Source organism: Sparus aurata, chromosome 17 (genome assembly GCF_900880675.1).
Source record: "Sparus aurata chromosome 17, fSpaAur1.1, whole genome shotgun sequence".
Classification (NCBI taxonomy): Eukaryota; Metazoa; Chordata; class Actinopteri; order Spariformes; family Sparidae; genus Sparus; species Sparus aurata.
Window position 1 is genome coordinate 24,806,326 of NC_044203.1, and position 19,711 is coordinate 24,826,036.

The 19,711-nt window shown below is 43.7% G+C and overlaps 2 protein-coding genes across 2 annotated transcripts; both read left to right on the top strand.

The window, feature by feature from the left end:
* The first annotated feature begins 798 nt into the window (after positions 1-798).
* On the top strand, positions 799-5,439 carry tubb5 (tubulin, beta 5). Its single transcript, XM_030393823.1, has 5 exons — positions 799-966; positions 3,563-3,671; positions 3,912-4,022; positions 4,118-4,362; positions 4,460-5,439. Exons 1-5 carry the CDS (start codon positions 910-912, stop codon positions 5,270-5,272), a joined length of 1,335 nt encoding a protein of 444 aa, XP_030249683.1. The 5' UTR covers positions 799-909; the 3' UTR covers positions 5,273-5,439.
* Positions 5,440-7,186: 1,747 nt separating this feature from the next.
* On the top strand, positions 7,187-19,397 carry mdc1 (mediator of DNA damage checkpoint 1). Its single transcript, XM_030393821.1, is given in 12 exon segments — positions 7,187-7,639; positions 7,744-8,349; positions 8,440-8,518; positions 8,674-9,965; positions 11,369-11,437; positions 11,566-13,532; positions 13,535-15,100; positions 15,565-15,702; positions 15,802-15,984; positions 16,432-16,557; positions 17,175-17,285; positions 18,089-19,397. Coding segments are annotated over 12 exon segments (6,477 nt in total). The 5' UTR covers positions 7,187-7,503; the 3' UTR covers positions 18,293-19,397.
* Positions 19,398-19,711: the final 314 nt, after the last annotated feature.

The window sequence follows — 19,711 nt, forward strand, 5'->3', positions numbered from 1 at the left end:
AAAATCATTTCAAGGAGTTAATTACAAACTGTCTTATTTCTTTTCAAAAAACCTGGTGCCTACATTACCGACAATGCCACTTGGCCACTGGGGTGACGTCACTGGAAGCAATCAGATTACATGCAGCTCCCTCTGGAGCCACAAAAGCCTATATCCTCCTGTTTTCAACACATGCAGTAGCACACCCCAATACCTGAAGACACACTTTAATGTGTAAAATTAGTGGAGATATACTTGAACAATCAGTGATTGGACACAGGTAATAATGATGAACACAACTGGATGCAATGCATTAGAGCTTACCATGTAATAGGAAGAAAAGCTCCAGAACAGCTGCTATACAGACCTCACCAGGAGACTGTGTTGCAGCATGTCACCCCAGATCTTTCCTAATATTTCCAAAGCACCCTGGTGAGGGAGGCTTGAACCGATTGACCCCACTGTCTCAGATTGGAAACCGAATTTGGTGCCATCTGGCTCCTCTGCAAGGAGTGTTACGGTAAGGGGAGTGATCTAAAACTGCTCATTAACTATTCACATGTAATGTATATGAAACAAAAAAAAAGAAAAAAAAAAAGAGCAATACATCTCATCATCATTACTGGGTGTTTCTGGTCACCAGCTGGTAAAATTCTGCTCCATCTCCCTGTCTACTGTCTCCTCCCTGCTCTGCAGCAGCTGCCCCTCCCCGTCTTCTCCCTGGGTCAGCCGTCTCAGCCAATCAGCGCGCGCAGCAGCTGGGTCTGGGGCTAGGCCACGCCCCATACCCCGGCCCCAGCCTCGCTCTGGATGCGCTCCAACATTATAAATGCATTGTCCGCCGACACTTTAAAACCAGTCTGCGGTCGGCTCCTCGGTCCCGTGAAGAGAAACGCTCCTGCTCACCGTTGTAAAACTTTCGCATCCATAATGAGGGAAATCGTGCACATCCAAGCCGGCCAGTGCGGTAACCAGATCGGTGCCAAGGTAGGAAAATAAAAGTATTGATCATTTACTATTTCCTTTTAAGAAAAAATTGAGTCCTCTCATTGTTAAAAAAAAACAAACAAAAAACGCCCAAGCCTCATTATGCGTATCAGTCATTATCTTAACATCTTTTACGAGGCTAATTGATTATGTGAAGACAAAGAACAGCTTTTTGTGCCATTATACATACATAAAAAAACACACCCCTTTCATATGTATCATACTTTTGTGCATTTGAACACATCATGAAACTGAAAGTATGCCTCACAGAGAGTTAAATCCCACTGTTGTTGAGTCTTTTTGGTGCTTTTCTGTCTGGATCTTGTGCACTGCGGTAACTGGTGGGTGGGTGTGGAGCAGCGGACCGAGCTCTGCTCTGCTCTCATCGATATAACGGTATAACGGGGCTCTTGTGTCTCGACGGGGGTTTTTTTATTCACACAACACCGGGCGTGTCTGCGTCTCCTCAGCAGTGAGGGCTCAGCTGACCTCAGCACAATGTCTGAGGAATAGAAAGAAGTAGAGGAGGGGAAGAAAAAAAATCAGTCCATTCTTCACTTGTCAGAGCCCCTCAGTCAGTACTCCGCACTCCTCTGGGTTCTTTGTCTTGCACAGGCAGATATGGCCGGTGTTTCAGACAATGAGGAGTGGGGAGCTGGGGTAGGAGGCCTACTTTTCTTCTTTTTTTTTTCCTCTAGCCCCAAATGGCAGATGGATCCATGGCAAATATTGATCAGGTTTTATTTCTGCGGGCTGTAGATGCAGACTGCTGTTTCAGCTGGGGAGAAGGCAGGGGAGCTGTGGAAAGGGTGTGGCATGGATAATTGGTGAAGAAAGAACTACTACTTCTGAAAAAGACAGATCGTTTGCATTTTATGACAGAGATCATCAGTATTTTAGCAACAAAGTGCACTCGGATACATACTTTTGCCGATTTATATTGGATTTGGAGGCTTTTTTTTTTGTAACTAAAGTGTAGTTAAAGGGCCCTGCAGTCTGCCCCACCAGTACAATACACCACCCACCCAGTCTTACAGCAACAATTGCAGTCTGCTACAGTGCATGGCTTCTTGGCCCATCATTATCCCAGCCTCCTTTTGTCTAACAACTGATCATTTGTTACAGGCAGCATATGTTTAAGTGGGACCTCTCTCAGACACACACAGGAATCTGGAGACCAGACAAACAATGGCCCATATATCGGAGGGGGCATCATTATCATAGTGATGCCCTGCTGACAGAGGTTTTAATGTCCAGTAAAGGAGGGACCGTCTTTGTGATCAATGTCTTTCCCCTCGTAACCAAATTAGGGGTAGGGTGGGGGAGGAATGGAGAAAACAGCTGATGCACAGTGGGCGAAGTCACTGGGCTGTCAATTGACTTAATAAGCAAGTGTGGCCTATGCCTTGAGATAATAGCTGAAGGAAAGCATATAACAACCACAAACATTTAATATTATTTCCAAAAAAAAAAAAAGTTTTACATTTTTTTTCCAATCCCAGCTAGTCAATAACATAGACATATCAGCTTGTCCAATCAGAGATAATGAAGTAATTTTATACCGATCTCCTTCTCATCATTAGTGTCTTTGTGTTTTTCCAATATGCTGCTAAAATAACCACTGGTGGCCTGGCAGGGAGGATCTTCAATTGTTTCCATTCCCCCAGGACTCATTGACTCAGATGTCCGGTGGATATGATTGACAGAATTGCCGAAGGGCTACATTGTGGTGAATTAGGTCAGGGTGTGGCATTGCTTTCCTGCTTATTGTCCTCATTCTTTCACTTTCAATATTTTCAGTCTTTACTGATAGCTATCCATCGTGTTCCTGTCAAATATCGGTCAGTTCATCACTCTTTTGGTAGTATCTTTGTTACCTTTGTTCTTCTCTTTGTCCTGTTTGGATATCTCTCATATTGAGGTCACTTGGTCATTTTTTGTTTTACGTGGTCTTATTTAAAATGTCATGATACTTAAACCACAGCTGACTCCCAATCTCCTAAGTCTTGAGCTGCAATGCAGCCTGTTTAACCAGATTACTCTAAATCCTCCTATTGCTGCTGTTAGCAGTAAATCAGAGGCACTATGACAAAAAAAAAGCCTCAGTTGGATATCTCAAATATATGTGCATGCAAATAACTGCCTGCGTATGCAACAGCTCACCCTGCTTATGGGATCTAATGCAAACCCACACTGAGTGTGGTCTTTAAAGAGAGAACAGGACGTGAATACAAATCTGAAGACAATCAGTGCCTTCAGTGTAGTGTGACGGCCCGCAAATGGAGTGTATTCCCAGTTTAGCTTGTGAAGTGATCTGTAGTCCCTTTGTGATCCTTTAAAAAAAGAACTGCATTCTGCTAAGTCATCAGTTGATGACTATGGAAATATTAACAGCTGCATTGTATTAAAGGGGTTAAGATATGGCTTGGTGAAAGGGGAAAAATCCCGTCATTTTCATCAGAAGCCAAAAACGCAAACCCACGGCTGTTTTCCTCGTTTAAAGTCCCCAGTCCCATAAACCGCACTGCTCATGGATAGATGCCTTTTTTTCTCTGCAAGTAACTGTCATGTGATACCTTCCATTTTGTGTCTGCAGTTCTGGGAAGTGATCAGCGATGAGCACGGCATCGACCCCACAGGGACTTACCACGGAGACAGTGACCTGCAGCTGGACAGGATCAGTGTCTACTACAATGAGGCCACAGGTCAGCTGACTTACAAACAACTGATCTGTACATAAATTAAGTGTATATTATGTGGATATATGTTCAGCTCTAAGATGTGTTTCTCATGTCCTCTGTCATGCATGGACTTTCTCACAGTACACAGTATATTTTGTGTCACAGCCAAGACTGTGGTTTCCTGCATTATTGAGTTGTTATGGTTTCTCCCCCCTTCTCCCTCCTTCTTTCTTCTCATATTCTTTCATTTTCTTTCTTGCGGAGGAGGTAAATATGTACCTCGTGCCATTCTTGTGGACTTGGAGCCGGGAACCATGGACTCCGTGAGGTCCGGACCCTTTGGGCAGATCTTCAGACCCGACAATTTTGTGTTTGGTGGGTGGAATAAAGCTCTTGTTACTGTATAAGTAAAGCCTTTTATGAACAAGGGGAAAGAATGGCTCATCTGCATGTCATTCCTACCCCTCCAGGTCAGAGCGGTGCTGGAAACAATTGGGCCAAGGGTCACTACACAGAGGGAGCTGAGTTGGTGGACTCAGTCCTGGATGTGGTCCGCAAAGAGTCAGAGAGCTGCGACTGCCTGCAGGGCTTCCAGCTCACCCACTCACTTGGTGGTGGAACTGGCTCCGGTATGGGCACCCTGCTCATCAGCAAGATCCGTGAAGAGTACCCCGACCGTATCATGAACACCTTCAGCGTTGTGCCTTCCCCCAAGGTAACATACCCTTGTGATAAAGCATGATATTTTTGAAATGTAGGTTTTGTTCTCTACGATCATGAGACTTAAAAGATTCTGTGTTTTCTGTCCTCAGGTTTCAGACACAGTGGTTGAGCCTTACAATGCAACCCTGTCAGTCCACCAGCTTGTAGAGAACACAGATGAAACCTACTGCATTGACAATGAGGCCCTTTATGACATTTGCTTCCGCACTCTGAAACTTACCACACCCACCTACGGAGACCTTAACCACCTGGTGTCCGCCACCATGAGCGGAGTCACCACCTGCCTGCGCTTCCCTGGTCAGCTCAATGCCGATCTCCGCAAACTGGCTGTCAACATGGTGCCTTTCCCCCGTCTGCACTTCTTCATGCCTGGCTTTGCTCCCCTGACCAGCAGAGGCAGCCAGCAGTACCGAGCCCTCACAGTCCCAGAGCTCACCCAGCAGGTGTTCGATGCCAAGAATATGATGGCTGCGTGTGACCCACGTCACGGCCGCTACCTGACCGTCGCCGCTGTGTTCCGTGGCCGCATGTCCATGAAGGAGGTTGACGAGCAGATGCTCAATGTCCAGAACAAAAACAGCAGCTACTTCGTCGAATGGATCCCCAACAATGTCAAGACCGCCGTCTGTGACATTCCACCCCGTGGCCTCAAGATGGCCGTCACTTTCATCGGCAACAGCACAGCCATCCAGGAGCTGTTCAAGCGCATCTCTGAGCAGTTCACAGCCATGTTCCGTCGCAAGGCCTTCTTGCATTGGTACACAGGTGAAGGTATGGATGAGATGGAGTTCACTGAAGCAGAGAGCAACATGAATGATCTGGTGTCTGAGTACCAGCAGTACCAGGATGCCACAGCTGAAGAGGAGGGTGAATTTGAGGAGGAAGCTGAAGACGAGGCTTGAAGATGAAGATGTGAAGGTCAAGACGCCATTGCCAAAATGAAAAATAATCAAATAGGAGCAACCACAGAAGTAACCATGGAACAAACATAGTGTCATTGCTAGAATCAAACTTTAGCATACAATAGATATCCCTTGTGATACACTGCGAATAAAGTTGTCAAAAAAAACCTTGTTTTCCTTTCATCAATTCTTGCATATCAATGATTATTATTATTAGTCTAAATATAAAGGATTGGCTATGAAGGGGGGTTTCCAGAGGTGCATTAATGTTAACTCTGTTGAGATCAGCAGTTTCTGCGCCAGAGGTTACTGATAAATGTATGTGCTATTTCCTGCAGCTGTGAAAAATATTGTGTCATTCCATTTCGTAATGCATGGATAAGTAGATTTAAATTTCTGTTGCATGAGCATAAACCTTCAAATAGGTACTCATACGCCAGGATTTCTCATGCAGTTGGTCAGATATGGTTGCCAGGTATCATATAGTATACAGTGAGGTGCATCCCGATGAGTTTCTACTCTGCAAGCAGTATGACAGTTAAGGGTGTACGACCAATTTGCAACATGAGAAGTGTCAGACAGAGCCACATTCCCACATCTATGAGTCAAGCCAAAAAACATATGTTAATTGGATCCTGGCAGCTGGGTCCTCCCACACAAGCCCCAAGGTTGCTGTGTGCACAATACTAAAAGAATGCACTCATGAGTGCAGATCTCTACCAGGTGTGTCTGGGTGAATGTGTGTGATGGTCCATGGAGTAAAGGGCAGGTTATGTGTCCAGGTTGAATGCATAAGGATTGTGCCATAAGCAGGGAGAAAATATGCAGGATCCAAAACAAAATGTCAAAAAAGTGAAAATGCCAATACAATAACAAAAGCCCAAACTGAAACAGTTTTTAATCATTTGGGACCCCTACTGGCTAGTGAAGATTGAGGAGTCAGCAGTTTATGATGGTGTATAACAGTCAGGGGATGAGCACAGCATTCACAGCACTGCATTCTTGAACGTGTACGTAGGCATTCTCCTTAGGCCCCTCACCACATCCACAGCTATTCATTCTAGCATCTTTGTGGACATGGTATGATTTTACATACAGAAAATGTGAATCGGCACAATCAATTTGGGGAGTGAAGCCAGCTGTCCTGTCTCCTGATATGTGTCAGACTGGGGCGTACGGTCCCTTTAAGACACGGGTGTACGGCGCGAAAATGAATGTGTGAACAGTGACGCTTTGAGAAATTCTGGTCCAATCAGGTAGTTTGAAAGTAAGGCTGAGGTGTAACTGTCCAATGGCTACAGAGTGTAGCGTGACTGATAGGTATATTGGCCAATCGCTTGAGGGCTTTAACGCCTCTTTTGGGCGTGGTTAATTCTTTCCAGGATATGCATGAACATTTTTTGTTTATCTTCACTGGGCAAGACGAGACGTGTGAATGGTGAAGGTGGGTATAGTGCAACGTTTCCCCGTAGAAGTTAAAGCATTATGGAAAACAATATGAGCTTTTTAGAGGGATTTTGCCATGCACCTGGGTGAATTATGGTCAAGCCACTTGCTTGACTTATGGCGTAAACTTCCTCCATAGTTCTCAAGAAAATTGCCAAAACAATTATCTGTTAATTGGGACTGTTATTACCGTCAAAATAGTAGCCAGTAACCATTAAAATGATTGCATTAGTTCCTTCTCCTCACCAAGACGGAATTATATAATGAGAAGTTAGGTTTGAAATTGTGACGTTGACGTTTGAATGATCTGTACTAGCTTTTTAGTCTTTCTAGGTGCTGTATCGTAGGCAACTGAACTTGTTTTAGTTACTTGAAGACGTTAGTTTGCCATCTCCGTGTTCGTTTTGTTGTTATGCTGAACGGAAGTGGAATCGCTCTGTGTGTGCGTGTGCGTGTGCGTGTGTTTTTTTAAGGACATGTTTGTACACGTTCAATAAAAGTTGTATCAGCGTTTTTTATCGCTGCCTAGATAACTGCTGCAACCAGGAGCACATCAGGAATACAACAGGAAGGTGTTGCTGAAGAGATCATCAATTAGCTAGTTAGGCTAACGCTAGCCGCATGGAGTTGCCTAGTAATATCTACCGTTATTAATGCTAGCTAACGATCTGTGTTCTGAAGGCCGGTCAAACGTTTGTGAAACAGGACGTTAGCATTACAGCCTAAATAGCCATTTATCTGTGTTTACGTAGAGCAGTCGTGCTATCAGATCCTGTGTGTGAGGAATGGATGCCACTCAAATGATCAGTGACTCCTTCTTGGAGTCAGATGAGGAAGAAAATGAAGAGGAGAATGGAAACAAGAGGGGGCAGCCGTTGGCTAAACTGTGCATCTTAAAGAATGAACACATCCCTGAGAAAGGTGAGTGTTTTACTGCTGCTTTTATAACCACCAATTCAAGCTCAGTCTGCATAACTTGTGGCCAGCATGCATTGTTAATGTACATCTTATCATCTGTCCCCCAGAGTTGCCCCTCTTTTTGGGAGAAAATGTTTTGGGCCGTGACCCGAACACATGCACCCTGCCCTTGCTGGCACCCTCAGTATCCAAACAGCATGCTACAATTTGCATCTCTGTCCACGGGAAAAGAGGTTGCCACAGTGAAGAAGACACAGAGGCTTTAGTATGGGACCTTGGGAGCATGAACGGTACCCGCAAGGGCCGCTTAAAGCTCACTCCAAATGTACGATATGCCCTTAGTGAGAGTGACAGTTTGGTGGTGGCAGACATCCCATGTCAGTATGTCCGCTGTGCTGCAGACACAGCCTGGTCTCAAGGAGGCTTCAGGACTCCTCTGAGCAAAAAATCACGGGTGAAGGCCAGGTTGTCAGATGCCTCCGGGGAAAAAGAAGTTGACACAAGCACTGGCAGCAAGAAATGTGTCAATGGAGGTACAGAGGCAAGTGTGTCTTTACCAGATCGGGAGGGCACAAGGGAGACTCCTGTCAGAACCAGTTGCCTGTCCTTTGAGAAAACTCCAACCCAGCCACAGGGGACCCTGGTCCCTGAATCTGACTCAGACTCAGAAGGAGAAAGAGGGGGAGGAGCAGATAGGAGGCGCAAGGCTCAAGGTATGTAAATTATATAAATAGTTATAGTAATCAAGCTCTGTCTTTTGTATCTGATGTTTTACAAGTTCATGTTTATTGTATTTTTTACAGTGTCTGATTCTGACTCCTATAAATCCAGTCCCACATGTTCAACATTCTTGAGTCCCACAAACAAAATCGTCCCTGAAAGGTACACTATCAACAATATATTTTGAATTTTTTTTAATTATGTATATTTATAATATGGGTATAACCAAACATGTCAATATACACTTTATTATAGTTTATTTATTCTTCAATGTTGGAATTATAAGGCTTGTCAACTTGTTTTCCACTGTTTTACAGCGAGGATGAAAGTCCCATCACACCTTCCGTCTCCACTAAAAATAGGCCTCACAGACATGTCAGCTTCAGCACAGAGGAGACAGAAGTAGATGTGGGGCGACAGCAGCTGAAGGAGAAAAAGGCACTTGCAATTGTGGACAATAGTGAAGAGGAGGAGGGAGAGGAGGAAGAAAGAGCAGCACTGGGAGGGAGAAAGTCTGAGGAAAGTGAACAGTGTCTGTCAGTGAAACAGGAAAACAATGTCAGTCTTACAGGAGAAGATAAATTGCCTGTATCTGCACCTGCAGTCTCCACAGACGCGATCCCTGCATTTAACATGGACAGTGACACTGATGTGGAAGGAGAGGAGGAAGAGGTGGTACCTGCTCATCCGGTGACCCTGTCAACAAACCAAAACACTGATCAGCCACCGAACACAGCCCAGTTTCACATGGACAGTGATACAGATGTGGATGAGGATGATGATGCATTGGATAAAAATATCAAATCTGTGCTTTCCTCTGCTGACGACATAGAACCTCCTCATGTTTTAACAGTTAATCAGCCAGAGGCCATCACCATGGACAGTGACACTGATGTGGATGATGATGATGATGATGATGCTGCTGTGTCAGACGCTGCTTCAAAAGCAAAACCTCTGTCGGTACAGAACACACCCACAGCTGACTCTGCCACTTCAGCACAACTGGAAGACTTTCACTTAGAGAGTGACACAGACGTTGATGAGGAAGAAGAAAAGGAATGTGGAACAATTACAATCTCTAAAATAGATGAAAGTCCCACTGGATTAGATAGCAAGCCAATCTGGACTAAAACCGCTGCTGCCGCTCCTAATAGCCTGCATCTAGACAGTGACACAGATGATGAGGCTACTCCTGCCCCTGTCATCAGTGAACCCTCTGTGGTGTCTGCTGTCACAGAATTACGCACCACTGCAGAAGCAGGAGCCAATTTGGATATTCTCTGTGACAGTGACACAGATGTGGAAGATGAGGCTCCTCTGGTTATACCTTTTGCTATCACATCCCTGTCATTCGTTCCCGGTGCCACGTCAGAAGCTCTTCAGTCAGACTCTGATGCAGACACAGATGTGGATGACTCCAGCGTGCCCCCTGCTGGGGACGGTGTCAATCCAGCTGACGTTCGCGTGGACAGTGACACAGATGTGGAAGATGAGGAGGACGATTTTGGAAGCGCTGGTGATGGACAGATTCCTAATCTGCGCAGAGAAAACACACCTGGGTTGATGGCTCCACCTCTGCAGAACTGTTCTACTCCTGTACAACTGACAGGTAATCAGCCAATTTACCCTAAAATCATAACTTAATAGAATGAGAAATGCAATTAAAGATTATATTTATCATTGATTAATCTACTGATCATTTTCTCAATTCATTGTTTGGTTTATAAATTAGATTATATAAAATAGGTTAAGAATAGGATTCGCATTAGAATTTCCCAAAGCCCAAAAATTATGTACTCGTAAGGGCTCAGTCCCAACAGATATTATAGTCAGTTTATTATCATATATGACAAAGAAAAGCATCAAATCCTCAAATCGAAAAGGCTTCAACTATGGAATATTTGGGAACTTTACTTATAAAGTGACTTAAACAACCAACAAAACTAAATTGTTGTCAGTGAATATTCTGTTGACCGATTATTTTACCCATCAGTGCAGCTTTAGAATAAATTACACATTCATTTGTTTGTATGATTGTTTCAGGTTCTTGCTGTTTTGTAGTTAGCATTTGTTTAGCATTTTGCTTAAAAAAAACACTATCAGCAGTACAAACAACAGTGACAAAGAAAAGAAAGTCAAGATGACAATACAATACAATTATACATTTACACAATCGCAAACTCCCCGTGAGAACAGGTGTGACATAAAGCCTGTTCTTACGTTTTAATGACAGATCAAGTCCGATGAGTCAGATGGGTGAGTACTGCAGAGAGTCAATGATCAAGAAAACAAGCAAAAAAATTAATATATATATATATATATATATATATATATATATATATATATATATATATATATATATAATACAGTATTAACAATATCATACAAGAAAAGTACATTTGTTGTTAGTTCTTAAAATACAGACGGGTCAGAATTAGGGATTTGTGATTTTTTTTTTTTTTCCAGCCGATTCTGATACCTGATAATTGCCTGCTCCTCGTGGCCAATACAGATTACAGATAATTTCTTGTTTTTTGTTTTGAAAAGAAGTTCCTAACCCGTAGTTTACATACACTTGAGAACAAGAAAGGCTAAGGCTAGTGAGCAAAGAAAGATAACCCTTGTGGAACATGTATTACAGATTGCAGTGGTGCTGTCTTCTTTTGAAACTGTAAAAAGTAAAGTTCATCTACTGTACCGGAGTGTGTAGATGATATATTTCTGAAGTCAGTGAAAGCAGTTTGGCCTCATATAAGCTGGCAGCCAAGAATATGAGTTTCCCATTATCGGGCTGATAGTTTATTGGTGCCATATATATTGTGCATTCCTGGTCAGAATATCTGCTTATGAATGTGAAAGTGAACCTCAGTTCACTCAATTTGAAGACACATCCTGGCCTCTGATCCACTGTACTTTGATAACTTGCTTAACAATTTTGAACACATTTCTAAACATAAGATAAAAGCCTGCTTTAAATTGTCTTTTAATGTAATTATTTTCACTTTGGGACAGGTCCAGAAGGAGGAGTGGAGGATATGGACACTCAGGCATTCCTGAGTCCCTCTTCAGCTCCATTTAGACGTCAGTAAATTACTTTTAATGCACTCCAATTGCAGATAACTGTGTCTGTTTTGTAACCAAGAGGATGTATCAAATTGAAAATATTTATTTTAACCTTGCACAAACTTCTTTAATTTCTCTCCTTCCAGGTGCTGCTCTAATACCGAAAGCACTGTCTTCTTGCTCAGAAAGCCAGGATGAGGATTTGGTGGTGGCTGAGACTCAGTCCTTCATTCTCCAGACCAGAGACTGCCAGGGCAATGCTCCAGGGGACCACACCATGGAACCCACCCAAGCGTTTGGCCTTGAGTCTTCTGGTGATGAAAAAGTTGAACAGCCGAGCAGAGGAGGGTCCTTCCAGCTGGGATTGTCTGACAGCAGCCACCTGCAGGATCGGGCCCAAGCTCTGGCCATGGAAAGCACCCAAGCCTTTGTCTCTGTGGAAGGGGATGTGAATCTGGAAGAAACTCAAGCATATGCAGCTATTTCAAATTCAGACAGAACCTCCTCAGAGAGTGATTCTAATCTGGAGGCTACGCAGGCTTACGGAGAGGAAGAGGAAGCTGCCAAATGTTCAGTAATGGCTGAAAAGAAAGGCCAGGTAGATTTGGCCCTAGAAGCAACACAGGCATACGTTTCAGAGCCCTACTGTGATTCAGAGGATGAAACAGATGAAGATAAGACAAAAGACAGTGATACTGCTGAGACTCAGCTTTTAGACTTTCCCACCGCATCTACTCTTTCCATGGCTGAAACCCAACCTATGTCTGCCTTTGAGGAAGCGAAGAGTGTAGAGGAAGAAAATCCTGCTTCATCTGTACTACAAGTCAAGCAGAATGAAGAGAGAGAGGGACATGGGGAGGCAGCTCAACCTCAGGAGAGGCATCTCAGTGAAGCTCTGTCTGCAGCTGCAACTCAGCCTATGTGTGCAAGTGACGACGAGGAAAGTGATGATGAGGACTCGATTCCAGGTCCACGGAAAAGAAAAGCAAAACCACTTGAGCTTGAAGATGAGCAGACTCAGTCCCTCACTAGCTCTGAAACCCAGCCCATGCACATCGGTGTTGCTGAAACTCAGCCCATGGCTACAAGTGGTAATGAGGAAAGTGATGAAGAGGACTCAATTCCAGGTCCACGAAAAAGAAAAGCAAAGCAACTGCATCTTGAAGAAGAGGAGACTCAAAGGTTCACAAACTCTGAGCTATCTGCTGTTGAAACTCAGCCAATGGATACAGGAAAAGTTACAGAAAGTGATGACGAGGACTCAATTCCAGTGCCTCGTAAAAGAAAAGCAAAGGCACTGAAACTTGAAGAAGACCAGACGCAGCCCCTCACTTTTTCTGACGTCTCTGCTGTTGAAACTCAGCCAGTGGTCACAGGTGAAGATGAGGAAAGTGATGATGAGGATTCAATTCCAGGTCTGCGAAAAAGAAAAGCAAAGCCGCTGCAAATCCAAGACGAGGAGACACAATCACTTACAAATTCTGAGGCTTCCACTGTTGATACTCAGCCCTTAGAGACAAAAACTGTCCCGCACCCTCGGAGAGGAAAGAGGGGACAATCTGAAGCTGGAGGCAGTGGTGTCACAGTTAGAAGTAGAAGAGGGACAAGGTCAGGATTAAGAGAAGAGGAGGAGCAAGCAGAGTGTTCTGAACCTCCCAGGAGACAGACGAGCAGGAAGAATAAAGTTTTACCAGCTACCAGAGGAAGGAGAGGAAAACAGATGCCTGATGATAATAAGAGTGAGGAAGGGGAGAAGGTAGAGCGAGCTAAGCGAGCTAGAGGGAAAAAATCCACAAAGCAACAGGAAGATGAGGAAGCAGAGGAAACAGAAAAAGAGACAAGAGAGAGGAAAAGAAAGGACCAAGAAGAAAAGGTAAGAGCAAAAGAAGAACAATTGAAGAGGGAAAGAAAGGAGAAAGAAGAAAAGGAAAGGATAGAGCGTGAAAATGCAGAAAAAGTGGAGAAGGAGCGATTGGAGAGGGTAGAAAAGGTGAGAATAGTGAAGGAAAGAAATGAACAAGAAGAAAAGGAAAGAGCTGAAAGGATGCAAAAAGAAGAACAATTGGAGAGGGAACGAAAAGAGAAGGAAGAAAAGGAGAGATTAGAGCGTGAAAAGGCAGAAAAGAAGAGAAGGACAGATTGGAGAGGGAAGAGAAAGCGAGAATAGTGAGGGAAAGAAAGGAACAAGAAGAAAAGGAAAGAGCTGAAAGGATGCAAAAAGAAGAACAATTGGAGAGGGAAAGAAAGGAGAAGGAAGAAAAGGAGAGATTAGAGCGTGAAAAGGCAGAAAAAGAAGAGAAGGAGAGATTGGACAGGGAAGAGAAAGTGAGAATGGAAAAAGAAAGAAAAGAACAAGAAGAAAAAGACAGATTGGAGACAGTGAAGAAGGAACAAGAAGAGAGACTTGAGAGGGAGAGGAAGAAACAAGAACACCAAGCAAGACTGGAGAGTGAGGCGAAGGAAAGGGACGAAAGAGAGACATCGGAGAGAGAAAAAAAAGAAAAAGAGGCCAAAGAAAAACAAACAGAGCAACAAGAAAGTGTCAAAACGCCTGCAAGAGGTCGAAGAGCACCCAGAAGAACAACCGCTGCCCGGAGTACAACGGAGCCAGAACAAGACTCAACCATATCAACCAATGATGACGTCCCAGCAAGGAGAACCAGATCTCGCTCCAACTCCTCCAACTCTGTCAGCTCAGAGAGGTCTGCTTCGAGTGTCAACACCCAGGGGAGCAGGGGGAGAGGCAGAGGCCGAGGCAGAGGAGCAAAGAGGACCAGTGAGCCACCAAGACCGGCCGTCGCCAGAGGCAGCAACAGGAGGAGGACGGTGGCTGCAGAGACAACAGAGCAGGACAGTAATAATACTTCCCCTCAGAGAGCTCTCTCGAGGTCTAACTCCAACAACTCTGAGATCTCCAGCTGCAGCTTGAGCTCTCAGAGCAACGCAAGAGGAGGCAGGCAACGAGGAAGAGGGAGGAAAGCGGAGGAAGACTTCATCCCTCTTATCAGTAGTCAGAGTGACCAGAATTCAGCTACCAAATCTACACCCAGAGGCAGGAAGAGCAGGAAAGTGGAGAAGTCCTCTGATACGGTTCCCCAGGAAGATTATGAGAAAATAGACTCTCAACAGGCAACTACCACAAGGGGGCGTCGGCGAGCCAATGCAAAGGGCTCTGAACCTGCAGCTGCAGATGAGAAAACCCCTTCAAACCAGGAGGAAGGACTTGCCAATGAAGAGTCACCTCCGCCTAAAAAGAATGTCAGGGGCCAAAAAGCAGTAAAGAGTGAAACTGTGGAGGCATCAGTGGCTCCTGCAGTCAGCGATGGAGTCGAGGCTAAAGACCAAAGAAAAGGAAGAAAAAGACAGTTGGAGACAGATACTGAGGAGGACTCTCACTGTGGCACCCAAAGCCCTCAAGGAAAAGAGAAAGCCCAAACAGCAGAAGCAAAAACAAAAGATGAACCAAAAAAAAGAGGTAGAGCTTCCAGCGCTCAAGCAAAGAAGAATGCAAAAGATCCTCCTACTGATTTGGAGATGAAAGAAGCGAGTGAGAAAATGGAGGGGGGGATGGTTGAGAGGAGAGGCAGAGGTCGTCCATCAGCGATCCAGAAGAAGAAAACAGAGGAGCAGGAAGACAGTGGAACATCTGTTGACCCGGATGCACATGTGGAGGCATCAGAGGTGACTTAATAACTTCATCTACTACATTTTGAGGTTGTTGCCTTTGATTGAGAAAAATAACATTAGGACCTAAACATAAATCAGACCAAAGAGAAAGCTGAGTAGAATGTAATTAGTGCACAGGAACCTCTGTCCTTCAGGAGGAAGGCTTTTACCTTGGCCGAAGGCCCTCGTGCATTTCTGTCTATGAGTCAGCCTTTCCAACAAACATAATGTACTGCAATCAACAACAGGCCGGGGACTGACCAGGTCTCCCACACTCTCTCAACAACAAGAGTAGTCTGACCTGCTCTGAATCATCATTAATACACTAATGAATTAAGTACTTTAATGGCCTCAGTCACTGTCTGCTCTCAGGTTTTATGTTTATACTCCTCCTGTCCTCACCATTCTCCTTGCTTTGTCCTTGTCTGTCGTAATATGTACATTATCCCTCCCTCCCTGCACTCTCTCCCATTTAACAGCCCCAGACTCCAACCAGGAGTGTATCCCGGAAGCGACAGGCTCCTGCGGTCTCCTCGCCTCTGGCCAAGACCCCCCGTTCCTCCTGCGTATCCCCGGCAGCTGGTGGCCGAGCACGAGCGGCCAGCCAGGCCTACAAGGTTTTATGTCTTTGTAAACATGTGGCCATATTTGTCTGCAGAATTATTCTCAAGAGAGAGTAATTTGACTAATGAGAAAGAAAAAAAACGTTCTTTCAGGTGCTGTTCACAGGAGTGGTGGATGAAGCAGGGGAGAGAGTTTTGGCTCGTTTAGGAGGCAGCATGGCAAAAGGTGTGGCAGACATGAACGTTCTGGTGACTGATAAGGTGCGCAGGACTGTCAAGTTTCTGTGTGCGGTCGCTAAAGGAGTCCCAATTGTTACCACACACTGGCTGGAAAAGGTTAGTTGCTATATATTAGCAGTAAAAACAGTTCCCAGACCAGCTTTTTTTCTCTCTAAGAGACACTGTGTCCGAAATCACTCCCTCATTCCTTACTCCGTACTCACTACATAGGGAGTCCAACATAATGGACTATACAGGGAGCTCATCGGCAGAAAGAAAATAGTACTTTCAGACACTGCTCAGTCTGCCATTTTTCTCTCAGTGCAATGCATGATGGTGAATATGGCTTGGTTAGTGACCATCGGTTGTACACTACTTTTCACGATGCATTGTGGGATACTGAGTCCATAATATAGGGTATAATAATTCCCACTAGACATTCAGACAGCACTCCAAATTTAGTAGTCACTATGTAATGTACTATATAGGGAGTAGTGAGTGATTTCGGACATAGCCAGAGTCAGATAGACACTCACTTCTCTGATGTCTTTCTCTGTGTGTCAGAGTGGTAAGGCTGGGAGCTTCCTGTCTCCTAATGCGTTCACTGTGAAGGATCCGGAGCAGGAGAAGAAGTTCAATTTCTGCTTACAGGACTCTCTGAGGACAGCCAGCAGTCAGCCTCTCTTACAGGTACTCATACCACAACCATGCCATTTACATTGTCTCCTTTATATTTGTTCCTGTGAATGAGAGGTTGAGCGAGCGAGTGAGTGTGGCACAGGGGTGGTGGATAATATTGACTGTGGGTATTAGTCATCCTGAAATCCAGAGATGTTTGTGTTAGAATCATCCTCAGCCTATAAAAGTGCTAAGTGAAATGCTTGACCTTTTACCCACAAGCGTTGCTTTCAGCTCAGCCTCTGTTGTAGCTGGACGAGCTTGTGTATTTACAAGAGCACAGTGTTGATTGTTTCCCATTACACCGTGACTTGTGGAAAGTAATTTGACAATGACTTTTAATGTATTGGTAATGTTTTATGGGCACTTTGCATCGGGAAGCGGTTTCATTTTCCGTCACATACTCCTCCCGCCCTGCACCGTTTCATCAAAGCTGTAAAGTGATACTTTAATACCACTTATTATGCTGATACTGGCTAATACTGAGGAATTGTATAGACGTGTTTACCGAATTACATTCCCGAGAGACTAATTTCCTGAGGCGTTCTTGCAGAGATTGAATAAAAATAGAGGGAAATCATTTTTGTTTACATGTTGCGCTCTGCATCTCTTGTCTTCGCTCTTCTTAGGGATACGAGATCCATGTTACAAAGTCAGTGAAGCCAGATCCAGTTCAAATGAAGGACATAATCTCCTGCAGTGGAGCCACCTTTCTTCCCAGGATGCCCTCTTCTCACAAGGTACCAGTCAAACGTTTTATCAATCCGGTTTTACAGAGCTTTAACTAATGATTATTTTCACACTCAAAGAATGTTTTGATTAATGAAAGATGGTTGTTTGTAGAGATGCACCAATCAGTTGAAGCCGGAATGCATTGTGATCTAATGCACCTGTTTTCTTTTTGGAAAGTAAAACATTCAAGCTGTGGGCTATAAATTGCCCATTTACTTTGAGGATAAGGCTATGAAGCCTTAACCAGAAGTGCAATGTGTTTTATTGGTTTTTTCATAATTAGTGTTTTATTTCACACAAACAATTACATTTTAAATTTAAAAAAAAGGTAACAAATACAATTACGGTTCTTCGAAAGACAGACAATCAGAATCAGCAGGTCACACTTTTAAAAAAAGCTGACATTGGAATCAGCCAAGACAGTTGCAATTGAGATGCACCTCTCTGGTTTTGTCGATCAGTTTTTTCCAAAGCCCAAGATGACTTCCTATAAATCTCTTGTTTTGTCCACAACCAAAAAATATTCAGTTTACTGTCATGGAGGAATAAAGAAATCAGAAAATATTCACATTTTAAAAGGTGAAATCAGATCATTTTTACTTTTTGTTTTCTTAAAAAAATACTCAAGACGTTTAATTGATTACCAAAATAGTTGGTGATTAATTTAATGGTTTGACCACTTATTGATTCATCCAGTTATCACTACAGCTCTTCTCTACCACACAATAAATCAACATTATTTTTTATGGCATTCACATCCTGTCAGTCAACATATGTGTGGTTACCTCCTTATTTATTCCCTACCTCTCAGCCTCAGACTGTAGTGATTTCCTGCGAGGAGGACTGGCCGCTGTGTGGCCCGGCTCTTTCTGCCTCTCTCCCAGTCGTCACTGCTGAGTTCATTCTCACAGGGATCCTGCAGCAGAAAGTCGACTTCCAGATCCACTCGCTCTCTGCACCTACGAGCAAACTGCAATCTGCAGGAGGCAGAGGAAAAGGCAGGAAGAAGTCTTAACACCAGGGTTCACTGGAAAAACCCACACTCGTTGAATCCCTTTCAAATCAGAGACCGGTAGAAACACTAGTGAGTCAGCTATTTGTCTGTATGAAGGACTTGAAGAATGTTTTGGCTGTATGCAGCAGAAGTTGAATGTGTACTTGCATGGCGGTGAACACACTGTGAATCTGCTGTAATTTTGACTGTTAAAAAAATAATTTTACATTGGTTTGTTTTGTAAGAGAAAGAAGGTTTTTTCTTATAGTCTTTCGCTGCCGACTGTACATGTGAAAAAATAAGTTTTTAAAGTTGCAAAAGCTAAAAGGGACGTCGCTGCTATGCAGGCTGGGACGTAATTACCCTTTAAACGTCCTTGTCACTTTCCCCTTCTTATCCGCCCCTGTGCTCCACCCCTCTCTTTGTACAACCATAACAAGCAGAGCGGGAATTAATGCTGCAAAATTGCTGTTACTCTCTCTGTGTGCTAAGTGCTTCAAGTAAATCAGCCAGTTTGGCAGGTAACCAACCATGAAGAGGGAGTTGTATAATCGTGTTCAGGTGGTGGAACAGTGGAACCGATGGGGTCTGATTTGAAATCCATCAGCTGCGATGGCCAGTGAATGGAAACAAGCTTCTTTCTTGTCCTGATAAGAATTGCCATAGTGTCTTTTATACCGAGGTAATCATGAACCTACCAGTGAGTCTGTTGCTCCTCCGTCTCCATTAACCATCACCATCTGCTCCATTAAGGCTTCATCGGAACATATTACCTCCAGAGATGAGTCATGAGATACAGGCACGTGAATGCTGTTGCTGCCTCCACATCAATATCTTATAGTGTTTGCTCTTGCCATACATTTACTGACTGTGTGTTCATCTTATGTAAGTTGTCATGCTCAAAAAGATCCAGCTTGTATACAGAACTCACATTTGGTTTCCATCCTGAACTACTGTAAATTTAAACTTGCTGTGTCATCAGTGTTTTAAGACGGACTTGTTAGTTTGTAACCTGAGAACGGTTAAATAGCTCAACATATTTGTATGAAATCATGAAATGTGTTTGTATTGCCAATGAAAACATTAAATATTTTCTATTATCTTTAAGTAAATGTGTGTTTTTGCAGCAGCGTGGTCTTTTATTTTGTTGCTCGGTTGTGAAAAGTTGGCTTTCTCAATCTGTCAGTTTCAGTGTCAACAATTAGCCTGCAAGATCAAAACAGAAAAATGTATTTACTGCGTTCAGGCCTTGCTCGAGACCTGGGACTCATTAATGAAGACTGTTAACTGTGTTGGATCGCTCTCTCTTTTTTAATCGATTTATCTTAAAATATTACTTTGTTAGAGGTGAATGTCATTCATCTGAATACTATAAAAGGTCTTACATTAAATGTACTTTCAGCAACATTATGTACGTTTTTCAACTTAAAATAACAGCTT